The 18,722-nt window shown below is 32.1% G+C and overlaps 1 protein-coding gene across 2 annotated transcripts in view; it reads left to right on the forward strand.

The window, feature by feature from the left end:
* The first annotated feature begins 12,846 nt into the window (after window positions 1–12,846).
* Rdx (radixin) overlaps window positions 12,847–18,722 on the forward strand; it is a 64,727-nt gene continuing 58,851 nt past the window's right edge. For both annotated transcript variants that reach the window (XM_048795788.1, XM_015489912.2), the window contains exon 1: window positions 12,847–12,928. In XM_048795788.1, the coding sequence (XP_048651745.1) occupies window positions 12,917–12,928 (12 nt within the window). In that variant the 5' untranslated portion in view covers window positions 12,847–12,916. The remainder of the gene's footprint in view (window positions 12,929–18,722) is intronic.

The raw sequence follows: 18,722 nt of genomic DNA on the forward strand, positions 1-18,722 counted from the left end.
TTGATATCCCTTGTGATTTTAAAGTTTGTTAAAATAAGATTATATTGTAAAAACACTAAAATAGTGTTTATTAATTATGTTAAATACTAAATCGTTTCTCACATTTTCATCATTTGAATGAATTCATGAAATAGAATTTGCTGTACTCGGAAGTGTTTGTGTAAGTGCATATGCAAATTTTCTTGACTAATGATTAAAGGTGAAATTCACTTTTTGTTTTTTTTCTAGAGTATGACTAATAGTAAACAACAACAACAACAAAAACCACATGGTGTCCTTTTAAAACAAGGTTCGTAGCCAGGCATGGTGGCATATGCTTGTAATCCCAGCAGCTCAGGAGGCTGAGGCAGGAGGACTGTAAATTCAAAGCCAGCTCATCAACTTAGTGAGGCTCTCCGAAATTAATGAGATCTGTCTCAAAATATAAAAAGGGATGGGGTTGTGGTTCAGTGGTTAAATATCTCTGGGTTAAATCCCTGGTACTGAATAAAATAAAATAAAATAAAATAAAGATTCATGATTTGGGTTAGTGAAATGTCCATGTAATATGTGGTTGTGGTTGTTTTTGTCTGAAAACTATTAAGAATAATGATCTATGTGATTCACTATTTATTCGTTCCATTTAATAGAGAACTCTAGTGTCAACTTCCTTCAAGAAATGGTTCTTTTGGATTGGGAGTTGTGTAGTGACCCCTCACCCCCCACTAAATAGCTGTTATATATAGCAATCCTTATAAATTCACTAACTTAAAATGCTTAGTTATACTTCATAGATATTCTAAATTTGTGTATGAGTAAGTTTTGCATTTTTTCCTTCTGTAATATATTGGTGACTTTTTCACAGTTTAATTCTAAATTACATGTACTAAATCAGATCCCCCACCTTGAGTACTGGGGGATTGAACCCAGTGGCACTTTACCACTGAGCTGTATCACCATTTCCAACCTATTTTATTTCTTGAGACAAGGTCTCACTAAGTTGTGGAGGCTGCCTTGAACATGTGATGCTTCTGCCTCTGCTTCCTGAATTGCTGGGATTACAGGTGTGCTTCTGTGCCCAACTGTACTAAGTTTTAATTTATGTGTATAAACAAGGCAAATAAACTTTTTACATCGAGTAATCTAATGATCAAGAAATGCTGGTTACTTTTCTTCATAATTTATATACATTTGAAATAAGCTATTTTTGAGTTCTAGTAAAGTTGATTTGTTTGAAAGAGAATTCTTGCTAGTAGCCATTTTAGAGCAGGGGCCAGCAAACTATGGCCAGTGTACCAAATCCAACCTACTTGTCTCTTGTTGTAACTGAAGTTTTATTGAAACATACATGCCTTTTCTTTACATACTGTCTGTGGCTGCTTTTGAGCCACAATGGCAGAAACTATATAGCTCACAAAACCTGAAATATTTACTATCTTTTCCTTTATAGAAAAACTTTGCTAACTCCTGAGTTAGAGGAAAAAATATCATTTTGAAAGACTATTTTAGATACAGTATCAAAAAAGAAGTTACTGTTTTCTTCAAGATTATAGAGTATATAAAGTTAGTACCTTCTAATTGATACAAGATACTTTCCCCCTATGTTTTAGGTGATCTCTAAGGGCTTTCTGGACCTTACATTCTTTTCTCATGTGTGAAAAGTTGAAGTTAAATAGGACCAACTACAGGTGAATTTGTGAACAGTTTTTGGTTTTTAGCCCTTACAACATTTAAGATGCTTTGGATACAAATAATAACATTTTCAAATTGCCTTAAACAATAAGGAAATCTAATATCTTATATGAGAAAGTCCAGAGGCTCAAGAATGGCTCAGTATTCTTGATAATTGCCAATCTGAGATGAAATCTTAGTTTTGATTTGCATTTCTCTAATTGCTAAAGATGTTGAACATTTTTTCATATCTTTGTTGATTGACTATTTATTCTTCTGTGAAGTGTCTGTTTAGTTCCTTAGCCCATTTGTTGATTGAGTTATTTGTTTTTTGTGTGTGTGTTAAGTTTTTTTGAGTTCTTTATATATCCTGGATATTAATGCTTTATCGAGGCACATGTGGTAAAGATTATGGAACCAATCTAGGTGCCCTTGAAGAGATGAATGGATTAAAAAAATGTGGTATGTACATATATGATGGAATATTACTTAGCCTTAAAGAAGAATGAAATTATGGCATTTGCCAGTAAATAGATTGAGCTGGAGAATATCATGCTAAGTGAAATAAACCAATCCCCAAAACCCAAACGCCGAATGTTTTCTCTGATATGGGGATGCTAATTCACAATGGCAGGGGTATTAGGGAAGAATAGCATTACTACCTTAGATTAATTAAGTAGAGGGGAGTGAAGTGGGGGAGGGGATGTGGAGGTAGGAAGGATAGTAGGTACAATGGATCAGACATTATTCCCTATGTACATATATAACTATATGACTGGTGTGATTCTACATCGTGTATATCCAGAAGAATGAGAAATTATACTCCACTGTATGTGAGGCATCAAAGTGCATTCTACTGTCAGTGTAACTAATTAAAACAAATCAAAAATAAAAAAGAATGGCTCAGCAATATCACCAAAGCCCAGTTTTCCTTCTAGTTCCAGCCTGTGTTCTTACCTGCTGACTTCACACTAAGGCCGCTTTTCCCTTGTCCCATATTGGCTGTTGTAAGGACTAGTGTCTTATTCAGATACAATAATAAAATGAATGAAGGGGACTGTATCTTTTTCAGAAGTGCCTGCAAAAGATAATTCTTCAACTTATTGACCAGGATTGGGGCATATACCATATCTAACAAGTGATTGACAAGGGAAATGGAATTGCCCTTTCTTCTAACTCTGCTTCCATTAGACTGTTTTCCTTAGTCATATACTACCTGTCTTGAATTCTTTCTTGCCGCCAACCAAAATCAGATCCAAGATTGACCTGTCATACATAATCATACATAATTAAGTATGAACATGTGCGCTCACATCTTCTTGGACACAAAATGTAGTTAAATTATGGAATGGAAAACATTGACTACTGTTTAAGTACTTGACAAATTATAGTTCATGAACTAAACCCCTCCTGCCTATTTTTGTGAACAAAGTTTTATTTGAACACACTATGCTCATTTGTTTACTAATGTATGGCTGCTTCTTGCTTTACCAGCTACTTGAAAACAGAGATGATATGGCTTACAAAAGCTAAAATGTTTGTTTACCTGACCTTTTACAAAAAAGTTTGATGACTCTTGCTTTAAGGTATTAATCATACATTGAGACAGAATCATGTGCCAAAAAATTCTTTGCATTTTAGGCTGGAAAAATGAGTAAGATATTAAGGAGTTCCACTCCCTAGAGGGAATATAGATATGCCATATTGTATGTCTTTTTAAAAAATTTTTTTTGTATATGTAGATGGACAGAATGCCTTTATTTTATTTGTTTATTTTTATGTGGTGCTGAGGATCGAACCCAGTGCCTCATGCAAGCTAGGCAAGCACTCTGCTACTGAGCTATAGACCCAGCCCTTGTGTGTCTTAAAGTGTGTTACATGCTATGGTAGTGGTTTGTATAAAGTAGAATATTCATTGTAATAATGTTCCAACCATTCTTCTGTGATATGAGTTCTGGATATTTCTTCCTACTTAATTTTTTTTTTTTTTTTAAAGTCTTCCCATTGTTTGTGTAAATTGGTTGTCTTTCAGTAAGCTAACCAGAGTGGATGTATTTGTCATGAAAAATCTCCCTTACAGGAGAAGTCTCAGCTATGGTTAATTGACTCAAGAACCCCTGGGTCTTTAGGGAGTGTGTGAGATGGATTAAATTTTGATAGCTACCATGAGGACTCTTGATATTTAAGCTGTTTATAGGTTCTACACTTAGAAAAACTATATAAAGTTAGTTTGTCAGTTAAGCAAAGGTAGTTTATATTCAGAAGACTTACTACTTATATCTAATCAATATACAGCATGATAATTATAGTTCTCATTAAATGTGTCCAGTTAACTAGCCTTTAAATTTATTTTCGTTGTTGAATTAAGTGGAATTATTTAAACAGTTTTGGATAGAGATAATATAGACTTGAATTTGGGAAAACTAGTTGTGAAAACCTTTTTTTTTTTTTTTTTTTTTGTGGTTCTGGGAATTGAACCCAGGGCCTTGCACCTCACTATGCTACTTCCCCAACCCTGTTTTAAAGTTTTACTTTGAGTCAGGTCTTGCTAAATTGCCTAGGCTGGCCTCAGATTTGGCCCTCATTTTCCAGAATAGCTGGAATTAATAGGTTTGTGCCACAGCCTCTGGCTTAAAGCTTTTTCTTATGTTGTCTCAGTGTTTATTAGCTTCATCATTTTATAACATTAAAATAAGAGGAAAATATTGCCCTTGACACCAATCAGCAGAAAAAAATGATCATTTTTTTTTTTTTTTGTAAGCTTAATTCAACAAAAGCAGCAAATATTGAGGACTTATTGTGAGACAGGAACCATTCCAGCTTCTTAAAATGGAGGTTAAGGGTATTCATGATAGTAGAATTACCCTGTAGAAATGCTGTATACTTTTAATAATATTTAATAAATTAATTAATGTTCTGTTTAGAAAAATCAGTTGTATCTGTATACAGTTGGTTTTTTTAGAACATATAAAGTGTAGAATTATTTGTGAGAATTTCTTCAATTTGTGTGCTGCTTTCCTGCTACATATGACTTCATGAACCTGTTTTTATTTTACTATTTTTAAACACTTATTGTATGAATTTTTAATGTTTTTATAAATGTAGAATGATTGCCTTTTGGCATTTGAAACTAATAATTACAAGTGTATTATTTGCCTTTCTGTTCACCGAAAGAACAACACAGATATATTTTAAATTTATAAGACTCTTTTAGAGGAGAACCTAAATTCAGTGTAAAATTGTGTTTTAACTATCATAGTTCTGCTATATATTTGAGTTTTAGAAATTTGCTCTGTATTTTCATTTTTTCAAAAATGCTGAATATTTGGTTTCCTTGAAAATACTCTTAAAGCAGATACCATGTCTATATTAGCTGGTACTTAATGTCTTACTTAGAATTGTAAAACACCCTTACAGGAAATCAAATGATAGAAGTGATTATACCACTTAATCATATGCCCTTAACAACAAATTTAGAAGTAGTCTTTCTACTTGATACTAGTAAAGGAGAAAGCTTGAACAGCCTACTTTTTGAAAAGTGTTATTGTTTAAAATGAGCTTGTCTAGAATGATATTTTAGAAAAGCAGACGAGGATGGTCAAAATCCCCAGTACTAGGATTTTAGGACTCTGACTCTGTTAACTCACCTCATGACTTTGGGCAAGTCACTTATGTGAATCTTAATTTCTTAATAGAAGGATGAAATATTGGAATACCTGTATAGGACAGGAAGAGGAAGGGCAGTTATTAAGAAGATTAGGTAATATAGGTCAAGAATCTATAGAATGAGCACTACCCTTCTTGCTCTTGGTGTTACTTTTTTAACTTGGAAATGGGGCTAAATTTTTCTCTTTGCTTTATCTTGGGATCACATGGCATTTCATAGGCCAAAATGCACTATTATTGGATTCAGTATTAACACTGAGATAAAAATATAATAAACATAGTCCTTTATATATTTTTTGGATCTGGGATATGTGAGCTTGGTAGGGGGGCATTGTATCTCTACGCATTTTCTTCCATAATGATTGTAGGCAATGGTAGCATTAGTAGTACCAGAGACTCTTTTCATTAGAAATTGCAGATATTTTTTATAATACACTAAAATTCTCTCGAGATGACATTTATATTCATCTTTACTTACAAATTTGGTTACTAGATGCATTTGTAGATACTGTTGTTTAAAGCATTAATAAAGAAGCACATACATTACTATGGCCTAAATTTGTGTTTTTTGTATTTCAGTGTAACTGGTTTCTTTTGTAACTTAATGCATTATTTCCTGCACTTAAAAATAATTTTCTAAGAGGAGATCCATAGGCTTCCCTAGAGTGTCCCATGCAGGGAAAAATACCCAAATGATAAAGAACTTCTTTTGCTAATGATGTTCCTGTGTTGCTTTGACTGCCAGAGTTACCGTATTAGTTCAGTTTATGTTTGTCTTTATAGTACTGCTTTCCTCAATAAATGGCCAGAGTTCTTCTGAAAGTTTAAGGAGAGAGCATTTGATCAGAGATCATTTGAATCTCAAAAGGTGGAAAAAAGGTTTTGGGAAAAGAATATCTTAAAGGTAAAATTAGGCAGTCTGCTGTAAATTATTGAAGCTTCATTGTAAGCTATGTGTTTAGGAGCCTTAACAACACCTGCTTTACCACCTGGAGTCTGTTGTGCCTCTCCCTTGTGAACATGAGGCTGTTTTTCCATTGCATGAAGTACAGAGGAGGCTGTTTTAGGGTCACCCTCAGAATTGAAGGACGAAAGAGAGAATGTTTTAAATGAATGATTTGTTTTTAACATGCAGCATTGTGTTTAAGTACATATTCATATGGGTACTTCTCTGGAAATGGAAAATGTGCTTGGCAGCATCTGTTAAGACTACTTCCTATGTTGCTACCAAGATTGCACTTCATTACTTTTTGGAGAGTCATTGTGGAAAAAAAGGTAGGGTAAGATCATGCTAAGAAATTTAGGAGTGGGAAAGATTAAGAAAATTAAGAGTGAGTAGGAGTAAATTTTTTTCTTGATAATGTTATGAGGAAAGGTGCAAATATACAAATATTTGATATGCAAATATAGATCTTTAGAATATAATAGTTTACATATTAGTACTAGTATTATTAATTAGAGAGTAAAAGAAGACCCTGAAAGATGAGTGAAAGAGAGTGAAAGAAGACGGTGAAAGTATTTTTTGAAATTCTCATCTCTGTTATTTTAAATTAGGATTTAAAAGACCCTGATTAATATTAAATGTGGGGTTTCTGTACTTCCAGATGTACTTTGTTAACAGTACCTGTGTTTTTATTTGGTGGTGATGAGTGGCTAGTTACATGTTCTTACTTACCCTTATGTAAATATTGACACAGTCCTAGTATATAAAAACAAGCCCCTCTCCTCACAACAACAAAACCCTAGAGTAGCTATCTTGTTGTCACATAGTTTCCACATTACTTTGTGATTTTAATCACTGGCTATTGTGCTGCTGAGAATATTTTGGTAGAGATTGCTTTCTTTTGTGTTATTTTCTTAGGGGTTTATGCTACGAGCAGAATTTCCTGTTCAAAAAAGCTCTTTTAATATATTAGCAACGAACTTTCTAGAAAAATGGAGTCAATTATGGTGCTGCTAGTAATATTTATCTATTTATTTACCAATATAGTTTCCATAATATTATCATGTATAATTAACACAATTTGATAGTTTAATGAGTACATAATCAGTAATACCTTAAAGCCATATTGATTTGTAGTTTTAGTCAATAGCACAGTTGTTCAGTTTTTAAAGTAAGATTTGTTTGTACTTAAGTGTTTACTGAGTGAGGTGTGTTTTACAAGCAACTTTATTATGGCTGTTGCATATTTTCCTATTAATTTTGATATTTCTTTTATCTTACCTATGTAGGTTTTTAAAGTAAGAATATATTCATCTATTTTTATCATTATATACCTCTTTAGGTATTTTTCTTCAAAATTAGAATTGGTATTTCTTGTGTTTTTGAAAAGTGATTAACATACTTAGATAATATTAAATAGTATTGTAAAGTTATAAGTCCAACTTCATTCAGTTTATTCACTTAGAATAATTTGTTCTTTCATTTTAAGAAATTTTATTTCAAAAGTTTTACATTTTAATTGTAGAAATTTACAAACTCATTCTAATCCCCAGAGATTCAATATTTTGCAGTGTGTTCATTTTGGTCTCTTTCTCATACTTTTTTAAAAAAGTGACAATATGCTATGGATGTTTTTATTTATTTATTTGCAGTACTGGGGATTGAACCTAGGCCCTCACATGTGCTAGGCAAATGGTCTAGCATTGAACTACATCCCTATCCCTTATTTTGAGACAGGATCTTACTAAATTCCTCAGACTGACCTTGAACTTGTGATCCTCCTGCCTTAGCCTCTTGAGTAGCTGGGATTGCAGGTGTATGTAACCACTGAACCACATCCCCCACCATTTTTTGAGTTGCTTAGGGCCTTGTGAAATTGCTGAGGCTGCCTTTGAACTTGTGATAATCCTGCCTCAGCCTCCTGAGCTGCTGAGATTATAGGCATGTGCCCCCATGCCCAGCATAACCTGCCTTTTTCCTCAGAGGTTTGTGCGTATTTTCCCTAGCCATTGAATATTTTCTGTAACACCTTGATTAGCTGCATTTTGATCTAGTGTAGTGTATACCGTGATTCACTTAACTAAAGTCCCATATGACATCTACTTTTTAAACTTGCACTATAATTAGAATCTTTGTAGTTAAACCATTATACACATTTTAAAGTATTTTCCTTGGTTATATTTCCATAAATGAGATTATTTTTCACTTTTTTTAATATCAGAAAGAGGAAGACAGGCTGGTATATGATAGAGTTGTGGATTTTAGGCGTCCGAAGGATTGTAGCTTGTCCATTTATTGTCCATGTGACTTTTGGACAAGTTACTTTAAGAATGGACCTTGTGCTGGGCATAGTAGCATATACCTGTAACCTCAGCGGCCCAGAAAGCTGAGGCAGGAGGATGGCAAGTTCAAAACCAGCCTTAGCAATTTAGCAAGGCCCTAAGCCACTTGGTGAGACTCTGTCTTAAAATATAAAAAAGGGCTGGGGATGTTGTCCTGTGGTTAAGCACCCCTGGCTTCAATCCCCATTACATAAAAACAAAACAACAAAAAAGTGGACCTTGTTTTGTTTCTTTAATTATAAGGTAGCCATAATGTAATCTATCTTACTTTCTTCCTGTTTTTTTGTTAGTAAAAAAATCAAAGTATAAGAACATGAAACTATGGTTTATAAATATAAGGCATTGTTCTTAGTCACTTTATGTTCAATTGGCAAAGAGAGCCTCATTTTTCTTCAGATAATTTATGATAAACTGAAATAAAATGGGGAAGTGAAATAAAACAGGAAAGCCTAACATGATTTTTAAGAATGAACACAGAAGCTGGGTATGGTCGTGCATGCCTGTAATTCCAGGGAGGCTGAGGCAGGGGGATTGCAAATTCAAAGCCAGCCTCAGCAACTTAATGAGGGCCTATGCAATTTAGTAAGACCCTGTCTCAAAAGAGAAAAAGAACTAGAGATGTGGGTCAGTTGTTAAGCATCCCTGGGTTCAATCCCTGGTTACCGCCCCACCCCCCCAACACTAATCTGAAAGTAGACATTTTTAGAAGCTTCATTTAGAAGATTCCATATTTGTGATGGCTTTTATTAGCCCTCCCCCCATTTCACAGTTTGTATAGATCAAGTACACTTGTAGGAGATTTTGTACGCTTAATTAGCTTGTGTAAGACCCTGGTTCTGTGTTTGTTGGCCTGTCATGTATACTTTTATGTTAGATGAGCTCTCTTATTAAGATTAAAACTTTAGTGTGGAGTATTTTGTTTGGAAGATCCTTTCCTGTAGAGTATAACATGAAGTAACTCTAACATCAAAAACCTGGATAAATTATTTCAATATTTACTTGCCTAGCTGTTTTAGAAATACCTTTTCTATAATCTGACTACTCTTAGTTTATAGAATCTGGCATATAATTAAATGTTTGCTTTCTTTATTCTTCCTTACTAATGAAATACTGCATTGGAGAGAGACACCAACCATATGGTTTAGAAAGTAGTATGATAGATGTGAAGCTCATTTGAATACCTGCTAACTTGCCCAGGGTGTGGTGGTAGGGAATGAGGTGGTAAGGGAATGTTGAGAAAAGAAATAAATGTAAAAATTGTTCTAGGATAGATTAAAGCAAAGGAATGAGTTAGATTGACCTCAGACTCCTCATCAGTGGTAACAGATGCCAGAATAAACTAGTGTCTTCCAAATGCTGAGGGAATAATGGTCAATTTAGAATTATATTTGTAAGAAAAGAAGAAAAGGAACTATTCACTGGGAAGATAGAACAATTCTAAACCTAGATTCACTTAAAATAGCCTAAAACATAAATTAAAAGCTGGTATTTTAGAAGAAGAAATTAAGATCCATATTCATTAGTTGAGAAAACTTGATATGTTTCTACCAAATTTGATTAAATAGACTAAAATGAGTAGTAATAGACTATTAAGAAAATTTTAAAAACTTGGTTTAGCTTGACTTAATTTATCAAATGCATACAATACAGTGTATTTATACTTGGAACAGTCTAGAAAGAAAGACACTGACCATGTACTAAACATAAAATATCCTAATGAATTATTTGACTATAGAAGAATAAACTTAAAAGTAATGAAAAAAATCAGCATTCTACCTAAAGTCCTCTAACCCTTCTATTTGAAAACTAAAAAACAAAATATTTCTCAGTAGTGATTAGAAATCATGGTTGAAATTGGAAACATTTAGGCAGGACACTTAGAACTGTATAAAAACCTAAGCCACTGAAGTGCTACTTAGAAAAAATGCTATAGTTTCAAGTAAGAGGCAAGGTTTTTTTCCTCAAATATTCCCCAGAAAAGAATTATATTTGTGTTCTTAAGAAGTCTTTCATTATAAGATGCAGTCTTCTTTTTGAGCATGAAACTTCAAGAAAGGCACATTGATTTGAAACTCCATTAGTTCACTTGAGTTTGGAAAGCTCACAGGGCTCATCTAGTGAGTGATTTAATCATGGGAAAAGGCAGAGGAATCATCAGTTAAAAAAATAATAGTAATAATAAATGAAAACAAGAAAAAAAAAGTAGTTACAATGTAAATATATTAAAAATTTTTCCTATAGTACAAATGAGAGAGTGTCCTATGTATAATTGTGACTTGAAATAAAAGTTTGATCATATGATACACTGATTCAAAAATACTAATGTAATCTAGAAAATTATTGATTCAAAAAGTAGTCCAAGTTTTATACAGATACTTTTATCTCATGTATGTATAAAATTAGAATAAAATTATTCTGTGAAGTTTGAGATGAAGCAAACAATATTTCTGAATCAGTATTTCATAGATCATGTTTTTAACATTTAAGTATACTAATAAATGTTATAGATGCACATTTAATTTAATATTCAAATCATAAAATTATTTTTTAATTTCTCACTGGTAAATTAGGGAAATCACTTTATATTTGGAGTTTTTCTATAGTTGGACATACTTAGTTGATGACTTAAATTCATGAACTAGTAAAGAAACAATATTGGAAATTACTTAGGTAAACTTGCAGTTGCAGGAAATAGAAAGTCAGCCCTCTGAGTAAAGCCAAAGTAACTAATGAGAAGAAAATGAGAAAAATTAATAGAAATTAACAAAATTAATAAAAGGTCAACGAAACTAAAAAAGTGACTTTTAGACCAACTCTTGACTTCTGGCAAGACTAATCAAACAAAAGCAGGCAAAATTAACAGGAATGAAAAGAAGGTCACAAATTTAGATCTAGTAGATAAAAAAAATCCTAAGAGAATACTATGAATAGATTTCTAGAAATACATAATTCATTCAGCTTTGAAGAAAAGTAGATTTGGCTCTGGGATAGGGATCGAAGTGTTTGGCCAAGTCTTTTTTGAGATAAGCCAATTCGCCAAGAAACCCTGGAGATAGAGATTTGGGGACTAGTAGCTAATAGATTATGAAAAGCAAGTCCTTTTGGAGGCTGTTTTAATCAAGACCTGAGATGGTAAGGTGAAGGACTTGTGAAAACAGATTGTAGAAAAATTTGACTGAAATACATTTAGGTTATAAAAGTAGGGGAGTATAGATAGGGGATAGGTTAAGAACAAGTTAAGAGGTGAGGGTTGTGTGCTTCCAACTGAATTTCATTGCCCAGTGACTGATAAAATATACACTCTGAGCGTGCACACGTGCACATGCACCCCCCACACTAAAGGAGAAAGTTATCCCTAAAAAGAGGTTTATTGGCCTGTGCTTGAATAAAATTTAGGAAAATGACCTTATTTCAGTGTATATTTAGTTGGTTCTTGTGTAACAAAGTTTCTTGCCAGAGACATTACCTAGATAAGCTTATTCTCAAATAATGTATCTAATAGAACACTTCTGTAGTTTTCAAATTAAAATGATAATTTTTGGACAATTAATAATGATTAAGAATTAGATATTTTAACAGATTTGCAAGGAGGGGAAACTTGGTTTTGTTAGATATTTCTTAGAACATTTACCCTAAGATAATGTCATAATTCTTGATAAGATTTGTTGCCTTAGGGGGAGAAGATACAATTTACCATTGGTCTTTAGGGCAATTCTAAATTTCATTGAATGCTGCTAGCTTGCTGGTGAGCAGCATGAAAATTTTTAGTGTGCAAAGCTATGACTGTTTAATATGTATAGGTGGATAAGCTACATATATACTTTATTGAGATTTTAAAACTTTCAAGAATAATTTAAAAATTTGTAGCTACATTAGAATTTCCTTTTGTCTTTGAAAGTACAAAAAATGGTTGAAAAAATTCTTGACTTAATTCTTTAGAATCTGAATCAACTCATCCTCACTTTTACTGTCCTTTTCTCTATTAGTCTTATGTAGGAATGAACCCAACACTGAGAAAGGCCCTTAGCAAACATGTTTCTTTGCTGTGTTGTCTGTAAATTAAAACTTTTAATAGATTAGCAAGTATCAGGTTTTAATCTTTCTAGGAAACGTGAAATATTAGTAGAAGACATTAAAAATTAGAATAAATAAGAACTGTTACTTCTGGTGCTCTAATGTTTATCTTTTATATAAGTGTTAGTTAAAAACCTTATGTGAAAAAGATAATAAATTATTCTTTTTCTTTAACAGAAGGTGACAATAGAATTTATAGATGTGAAGAATTTTTAAAGAAAGTAACAAAAAGAGAAAGAAAATGCCGAAACCAGTAAGTGAATTTTATTACTTTTGATATAGTTTACTTAAAAAGATATTATTAGCAGTAAGTTTTTTTGTTTGTTTTTTGTTTTTGAACTAGGCAAAATATCAAGGGAAAGTTGTTAGAAGAAAATGCTCTGTTACTATTACTTGTTTTAGATTAGTGTGGCTATAGCATAGTATTATGGGCAGTGAAGAACTGGTATGGATAACATTGCAGTTAAGGTTAAAATTCATGGGTCTTGGGGTAAAACTGACCTACTGTCATTTAATCTGGGTAATTTGTTAATTTAATTCAACCTATCCATGTTTTAATTTCCTTTTTATATAAAATGGGGTATACATAATTAGTTAACTTAAGGAGTATGATGAGGATTGAAAGAATCTGGTACATAGTGCAAAAAAATGGTAACTTATTGTTAAGAGAAAATAATGAGAGGTTGGGAGGACCCATGCTTATTAATTTTTTTTTTTTTTTAATACTGGGGATTGAACCCAGTGGTGTTTTACTAGTAATGAGCAATATTCCCAGCCCTTTTTATTTTTTGAGACAGGATTTTTCTAAATTGCTGAGGCTGGGTTGGAACTTGTTTGATAAAATTTCTTTAGCCTCCTGAGTCACACAAAGGTATGTGCCATTGTGCCCGGCTGCATGTTTTTTTTCTCAAGTGTTCTCACACACTAGTTTTTGATGCTGGTGATACTTACACTGACATTAGGTATTCTTAGTTGTATATCTTTGATCATTTTACTTGATTTTAGAATTATATGGTTCTTGATTAAGGTGTATGTATTCTTTTTGTCCTAGAGTAACTGTTCTTTTCACCTAAAAAAAAAAATGGGGTATATATATATATTTTTTTTTAATAGTGTTCCTTTTGGTCAGTTAGCTTTTTAGAGAAATTGTTGGTTATAGTTACTAGATTTTCACGAATATTGCTTTAAAGACTCAGCAGGTAACAGTGTGTTGTTGGTAGAAAAGAATAAAAGAAAGTAAAAGGTGTAAAGATCAGAATTAAGAAATAAAATTTTCTATTTGCACATGACATGATTGTTTATAAACAGTTCTTATGAATCTATAAAACAACTGATAGACCTAGTAATTTAATTTAGCAAGATTGTTAGACAAAAAGTTATAGTAAAAATAAAAATAATAATAAAAATACAATCAATGTTTTTAAAAATATATATAATGACAGCAGAGTTTGAAAAATGTAGTGAGAACATAAAAAACATAAAGTACTTAGGAATAAACATACAGAGGCAAAACAAAGTCTCTATACTGAAAACTTTATAAGAAATTAAAGATCTGAATATATGGAGAAGTAGATAATTTTTACAGTTTTGTTTATAAATAACTATTAAGGTGTCAGTTCTTCCCAGATATATTGGTAGTTTTAATTGAATTCTATTCAGTTGAAACCCTGAAAACTTCTTTGGATAAATTGATCAAATTGCTAAAGCAGTTTTAAGAAGGAACAAAACTGGAAAACTTACATACCTTCATTTCAAGACTTACTCTCAAGCTACAAAAACAAGACATTGTGGTAATTGTGAAAGGGTAGATAATAGAATCAGAGAAATAGAAACACACCCACACGCATTACATATTATAATCATAAGATTTTTGACAAAAGTGTTACACAGTTCAATGGGGAATTTTAATTATTTTCAACAAATGTTGATGGAACAAAGAGTTATCTGTACAGAAAAAACATGAACATTAAACTCTTGTCTCATAATTTACTCAAAAATTTACTGTAGATGGATTGTAGACCTAAATGCAAAAACCTAAAGTATAAAACTTTCAGAAGGAAATAAAGGAAAAAAATTTTGTCATCTTGGATAGGGGAAAGTTTCTTGGATAATACACAGAAAGTTTGAACCATTAAGGAAAAAATTGGACTTTATCAAAGTTAAAGCCATTTGTAGTCCCAGTGACTTGGGAAACTGAGTCAGGATCATTGTAAGTTCAAAGCCAGCCTCAGCAACTCAGTAAGACCCTGTCTCTAAATAGAATACAAAATATGACTGGACATTCCCTGGTACCCCACCCCCCCCCAAAACAAACAAATAAACAAACAAACAAACAAAAAAACACCAAAAACCATTTGCTCTGTGAAAAAAAGAGCAATAAGAAAACAGCAAGACAGAATGAAAGAAAATAATTGCAATGTGAAGTTCTATAGTTCAGTTACTCAGTTTAAAAAAAAATTGGGCAAAAACTTTTTATATAAAGAAGCTATGTTAATTGGCCAATAAACACAAAAATATTCTAAATGTTTTTAGTTATCAGCAAAATACAAATTAAAGGTTCAGTGAAATAACATTTTATGCACTAGAAGGGGAGTAATTATATACTGATAATATTAAGTGTAGATAAGGATGTGGAACATCTGTTACCCTTAATGTATTTCAGTAGGAATGTGAATGCTTATAAGAACTTTGGAAAACTCTTTGCTAATGTAATTATGCAGAGAACATTTATTTATTGTTCCTTAGAGTGAAGAGTCAGATTTATTATTCAACTGGATATCAGATCTGTGGTTGGTACATTAAAATATCTGGAAGATAATATTTTAATATATTAATAATCAGTGATTTTTTTTTCCTCAAACTTTTTAGGTCAAAATATAACTGACTTTTTTCTCCCCTCTCACCCTAATAAAAAATATGTGTATTTTTTCCCCCAAACACAAAAGTTGGAGAAAGTTAATTTCGTTTTTGTGTTTTACCCCAATCTTGTTGGCCCAGCTTTATACTTAGTAGATATGTAACCTTGGTAAAGCATAACTTCTGCAAACTTGATTCATTTGTAAAATTGATTCGATAACAAGTGCTTTGATTACCTCCAAGAATTGATGTTAAGATCAAATGAAAAGGATTTAAAAGCTGTCATATTGCACTTTTTAAAATTAAATAGTATTGTCACACTTTTTAAAATTAAATAGTATATTTATAGGTAGCCATTTTTATATGTTACAATATTATTATGTTAACATGTATTAAGTTTATTAGCATTATACTTAAATGAGTTAATATTTAAAAATTTATCTGCTTTAATGTAGTAAATACTGATATATATATAACCCATATAACAAAAACTTTTTGAGTGCTTTGTAGTTTTCCAAGAAGTTTGAGCCTTAGCCTTTTAGGTATTATTATAGTATTTATAGTTGAAGCTGCCTCCAGCTAGCAGGAAGGGACAATAAAGCATGGGGAAGCATGCCCCCACTGTTTTATGCTTATGCAGAGGAATAATCTGCGTCTGTAGTGCTCACGTTCTATCGGTGACAGCTTAGTCACAAGGGCATACCTAGTTCCAAGAGACATTATAGCTTAGTAACTCTGTGTCATGCCATTAGTTTAAAGGAGAAAAATCGTGATACATTCAGAAAGATCAGTTGCTACAACTGAACAACCACTTATGGTTTAAAAAATAAAAATGGAGAAGGAATGTAAAGTAAAAACTGTTCTAAATGTGTTAATGGTAGAAACAGTCTTAAAATCAAGAACAAGATAGGAGATACATGTTATCATGGCTACTATTCAACTTTGAATAGCAAAACCTGTTGTACAAAAAAAGAAAAGCTTAAGTATATATAGGAAAGGAAGAAATGCTATTTGAGAATTTTAGGATTACTGAAATTTACTAACCTGTTCTTTACTGCCTATGAGCTAAAAATGATTTTTTTTTTTTTACATTTTCAGTGGTTGAAAAAAAGGTTGTTTTGTAACACCTGAAAACTATATGAAATTAGATTTCAGGATCCATAATAAAGTTTTATTGGAACACAGTATGCTCAGTTGTTTATTACCTATGGTTGCTTTGTTGCCCTAGGTTCAGAGTTAAGTGACTGCAGCAGAGACTGTATGATCTTCAAAGTGAAAATATTTACCATTTAGCTCTTTATAGAAAAGCTTGCTAATTCTTGCTTTATAGAAACACAAAGATTTATAGACTCATTATAACAATTGACAAGTGAAATAATAGGATCAATATAAAATCAGTTTTATTCCTTAAAATTCCAAACAGAACAATTTGAAGAGATATTTCATCAGATTTCACAGTCCTGCCTTTGAAACCCTTGAAACTAACTGAGTTTCAGAATTTGGAATTTTTAGTATTTTAGAAGGGTGACTATGTATTATAATGTATATTACATTATGTCCTGAAACTTTTATTAGTTCTATGGCATCATTAACATTTCTATAGAGAAATGTGTGAATGTCCATATGAAATGGAATAAATTAATTCACCGTGAGTGATAGTTCACATTACTTCATATCAAATTTTTGCCCAAAATAAACTAAAACTTCATTCTTGAATGCTTTTAGGATGTCAAAATTATGGATTAAGGACTGTGGACCCATATTTACAATTGCTACAAAACTTTAATGTCCAGGGGATAAAAGTAGTATTATTTTTATGGAGAAACTATAAGTAGTCTCTTTCAAAAAAGAGACTAAAAAACATTGAAGATGTCCTAAATCATTGCACACAAGAACCATAGTTGTGGATAGAATTAATATTGGAAAGATGTCAGTTCTTACCCTGAAAAACTGATGAATATAGTGTAGTTCTAAATTATAAATGTGGGGTTTTGAAAATTTACTATTTTATTTGGAGGCAGGAACTAAAATACAGAACCAAGAATAGCCAGAACAGTTCTGTAGAATAATGAGGGGAGACTTGCCCTACCAAATATCAAGACTTATTTGAAGATATAGTAATTAAAACAGCATGATATTAGCAGAATAGTTAAATTGGCTGGTATAACAAAGATCCATGCCTGTACAGATGCTTGGTTTGTGACAGTCTTTGGGGAGTAAATAAATTATGTTGAGATTTAAAAAATTTTCATAATATTATCCAATGGGGATTAAAAATGAAATCAGATCTCTTTCGTCATAAGCAAAAATCAAAGAGATATAATCCAAAACCTTTTAAGATGTAGATTAAGAAATATAAGAATATCTTTGTGACTCTAGACAAGGAAGTATTTGTTAACTATGGCAAAAAAGTGACATCTGTATTTAAAACATTAAAATCAAGAATATGTGTTTATTAAAAAGAAGGACACCATAAAGAATACAGAATGACAAACAGGGAGATTTTTTTTGGCACAAATAACTGAGAAAAGATTAATATACAAAGACCTCCTATTATAAGCATGACAAAGAAACAAAACACAATAGGAAAATAAGACATAGATGTGAACAGACATTTCAAAGGTGAGACTGAGTGGTTAGTAATTAGCTTAGGCTTACCTAGATAACCTTTTCTCATTTTTTGCAGTGCTGGTGATTGAACACAGGACCTCATATAGGCTAGGCAAGGGCTCTACCACTGAGCAACATCCACTCCCACTTTTAATTAAAAATTTTTGAAACAGAGTCTAAGTTGCCCAGACTGGCTTGAATTTGTGATCTTCCTGCCTCAGCCTCCTGAGTAGCTGGGATTATAGGCATATGCCCCACACCTGGCCAGATAATCTCTCTTAAGGTTAACTGATTGTGAACCTTAAGAGTATCTACAAAATTCTTTTTTATCATGTAGTGCAATATAATCATGGGTGAAACACTAGGGCACAGGGATTATGGGGATCATTTTAGAATTCTGTATGCCACATATACAAACAGGTTTTCAACTTCATCAGGAATCAGGGATGCATATTTTAAGACCATATTGATATATCATTTCATATCTACTAGGTTATCATTAAAGAAATCTGCTGATACCCACTGTTAGTGAAAATGCAATCAATAAGAATTCTTAGGCACTGTTGTAAGACTGTTTCTCA

This window comes from Marmota marmota, unplaced genomic scaffold, assembly GCF_001458135.2.
Source record: "Marmota marmota marmota unplaced genomic scaffold, marMar, whole genome shotgun sequence".
Taxonomy (NCBI): domain Eukaryota; kingdom Metazoa; phylum Chordata; class Mammalia; order Rodentia; family Sciuridae; genus Marmota; species Marmota marmota.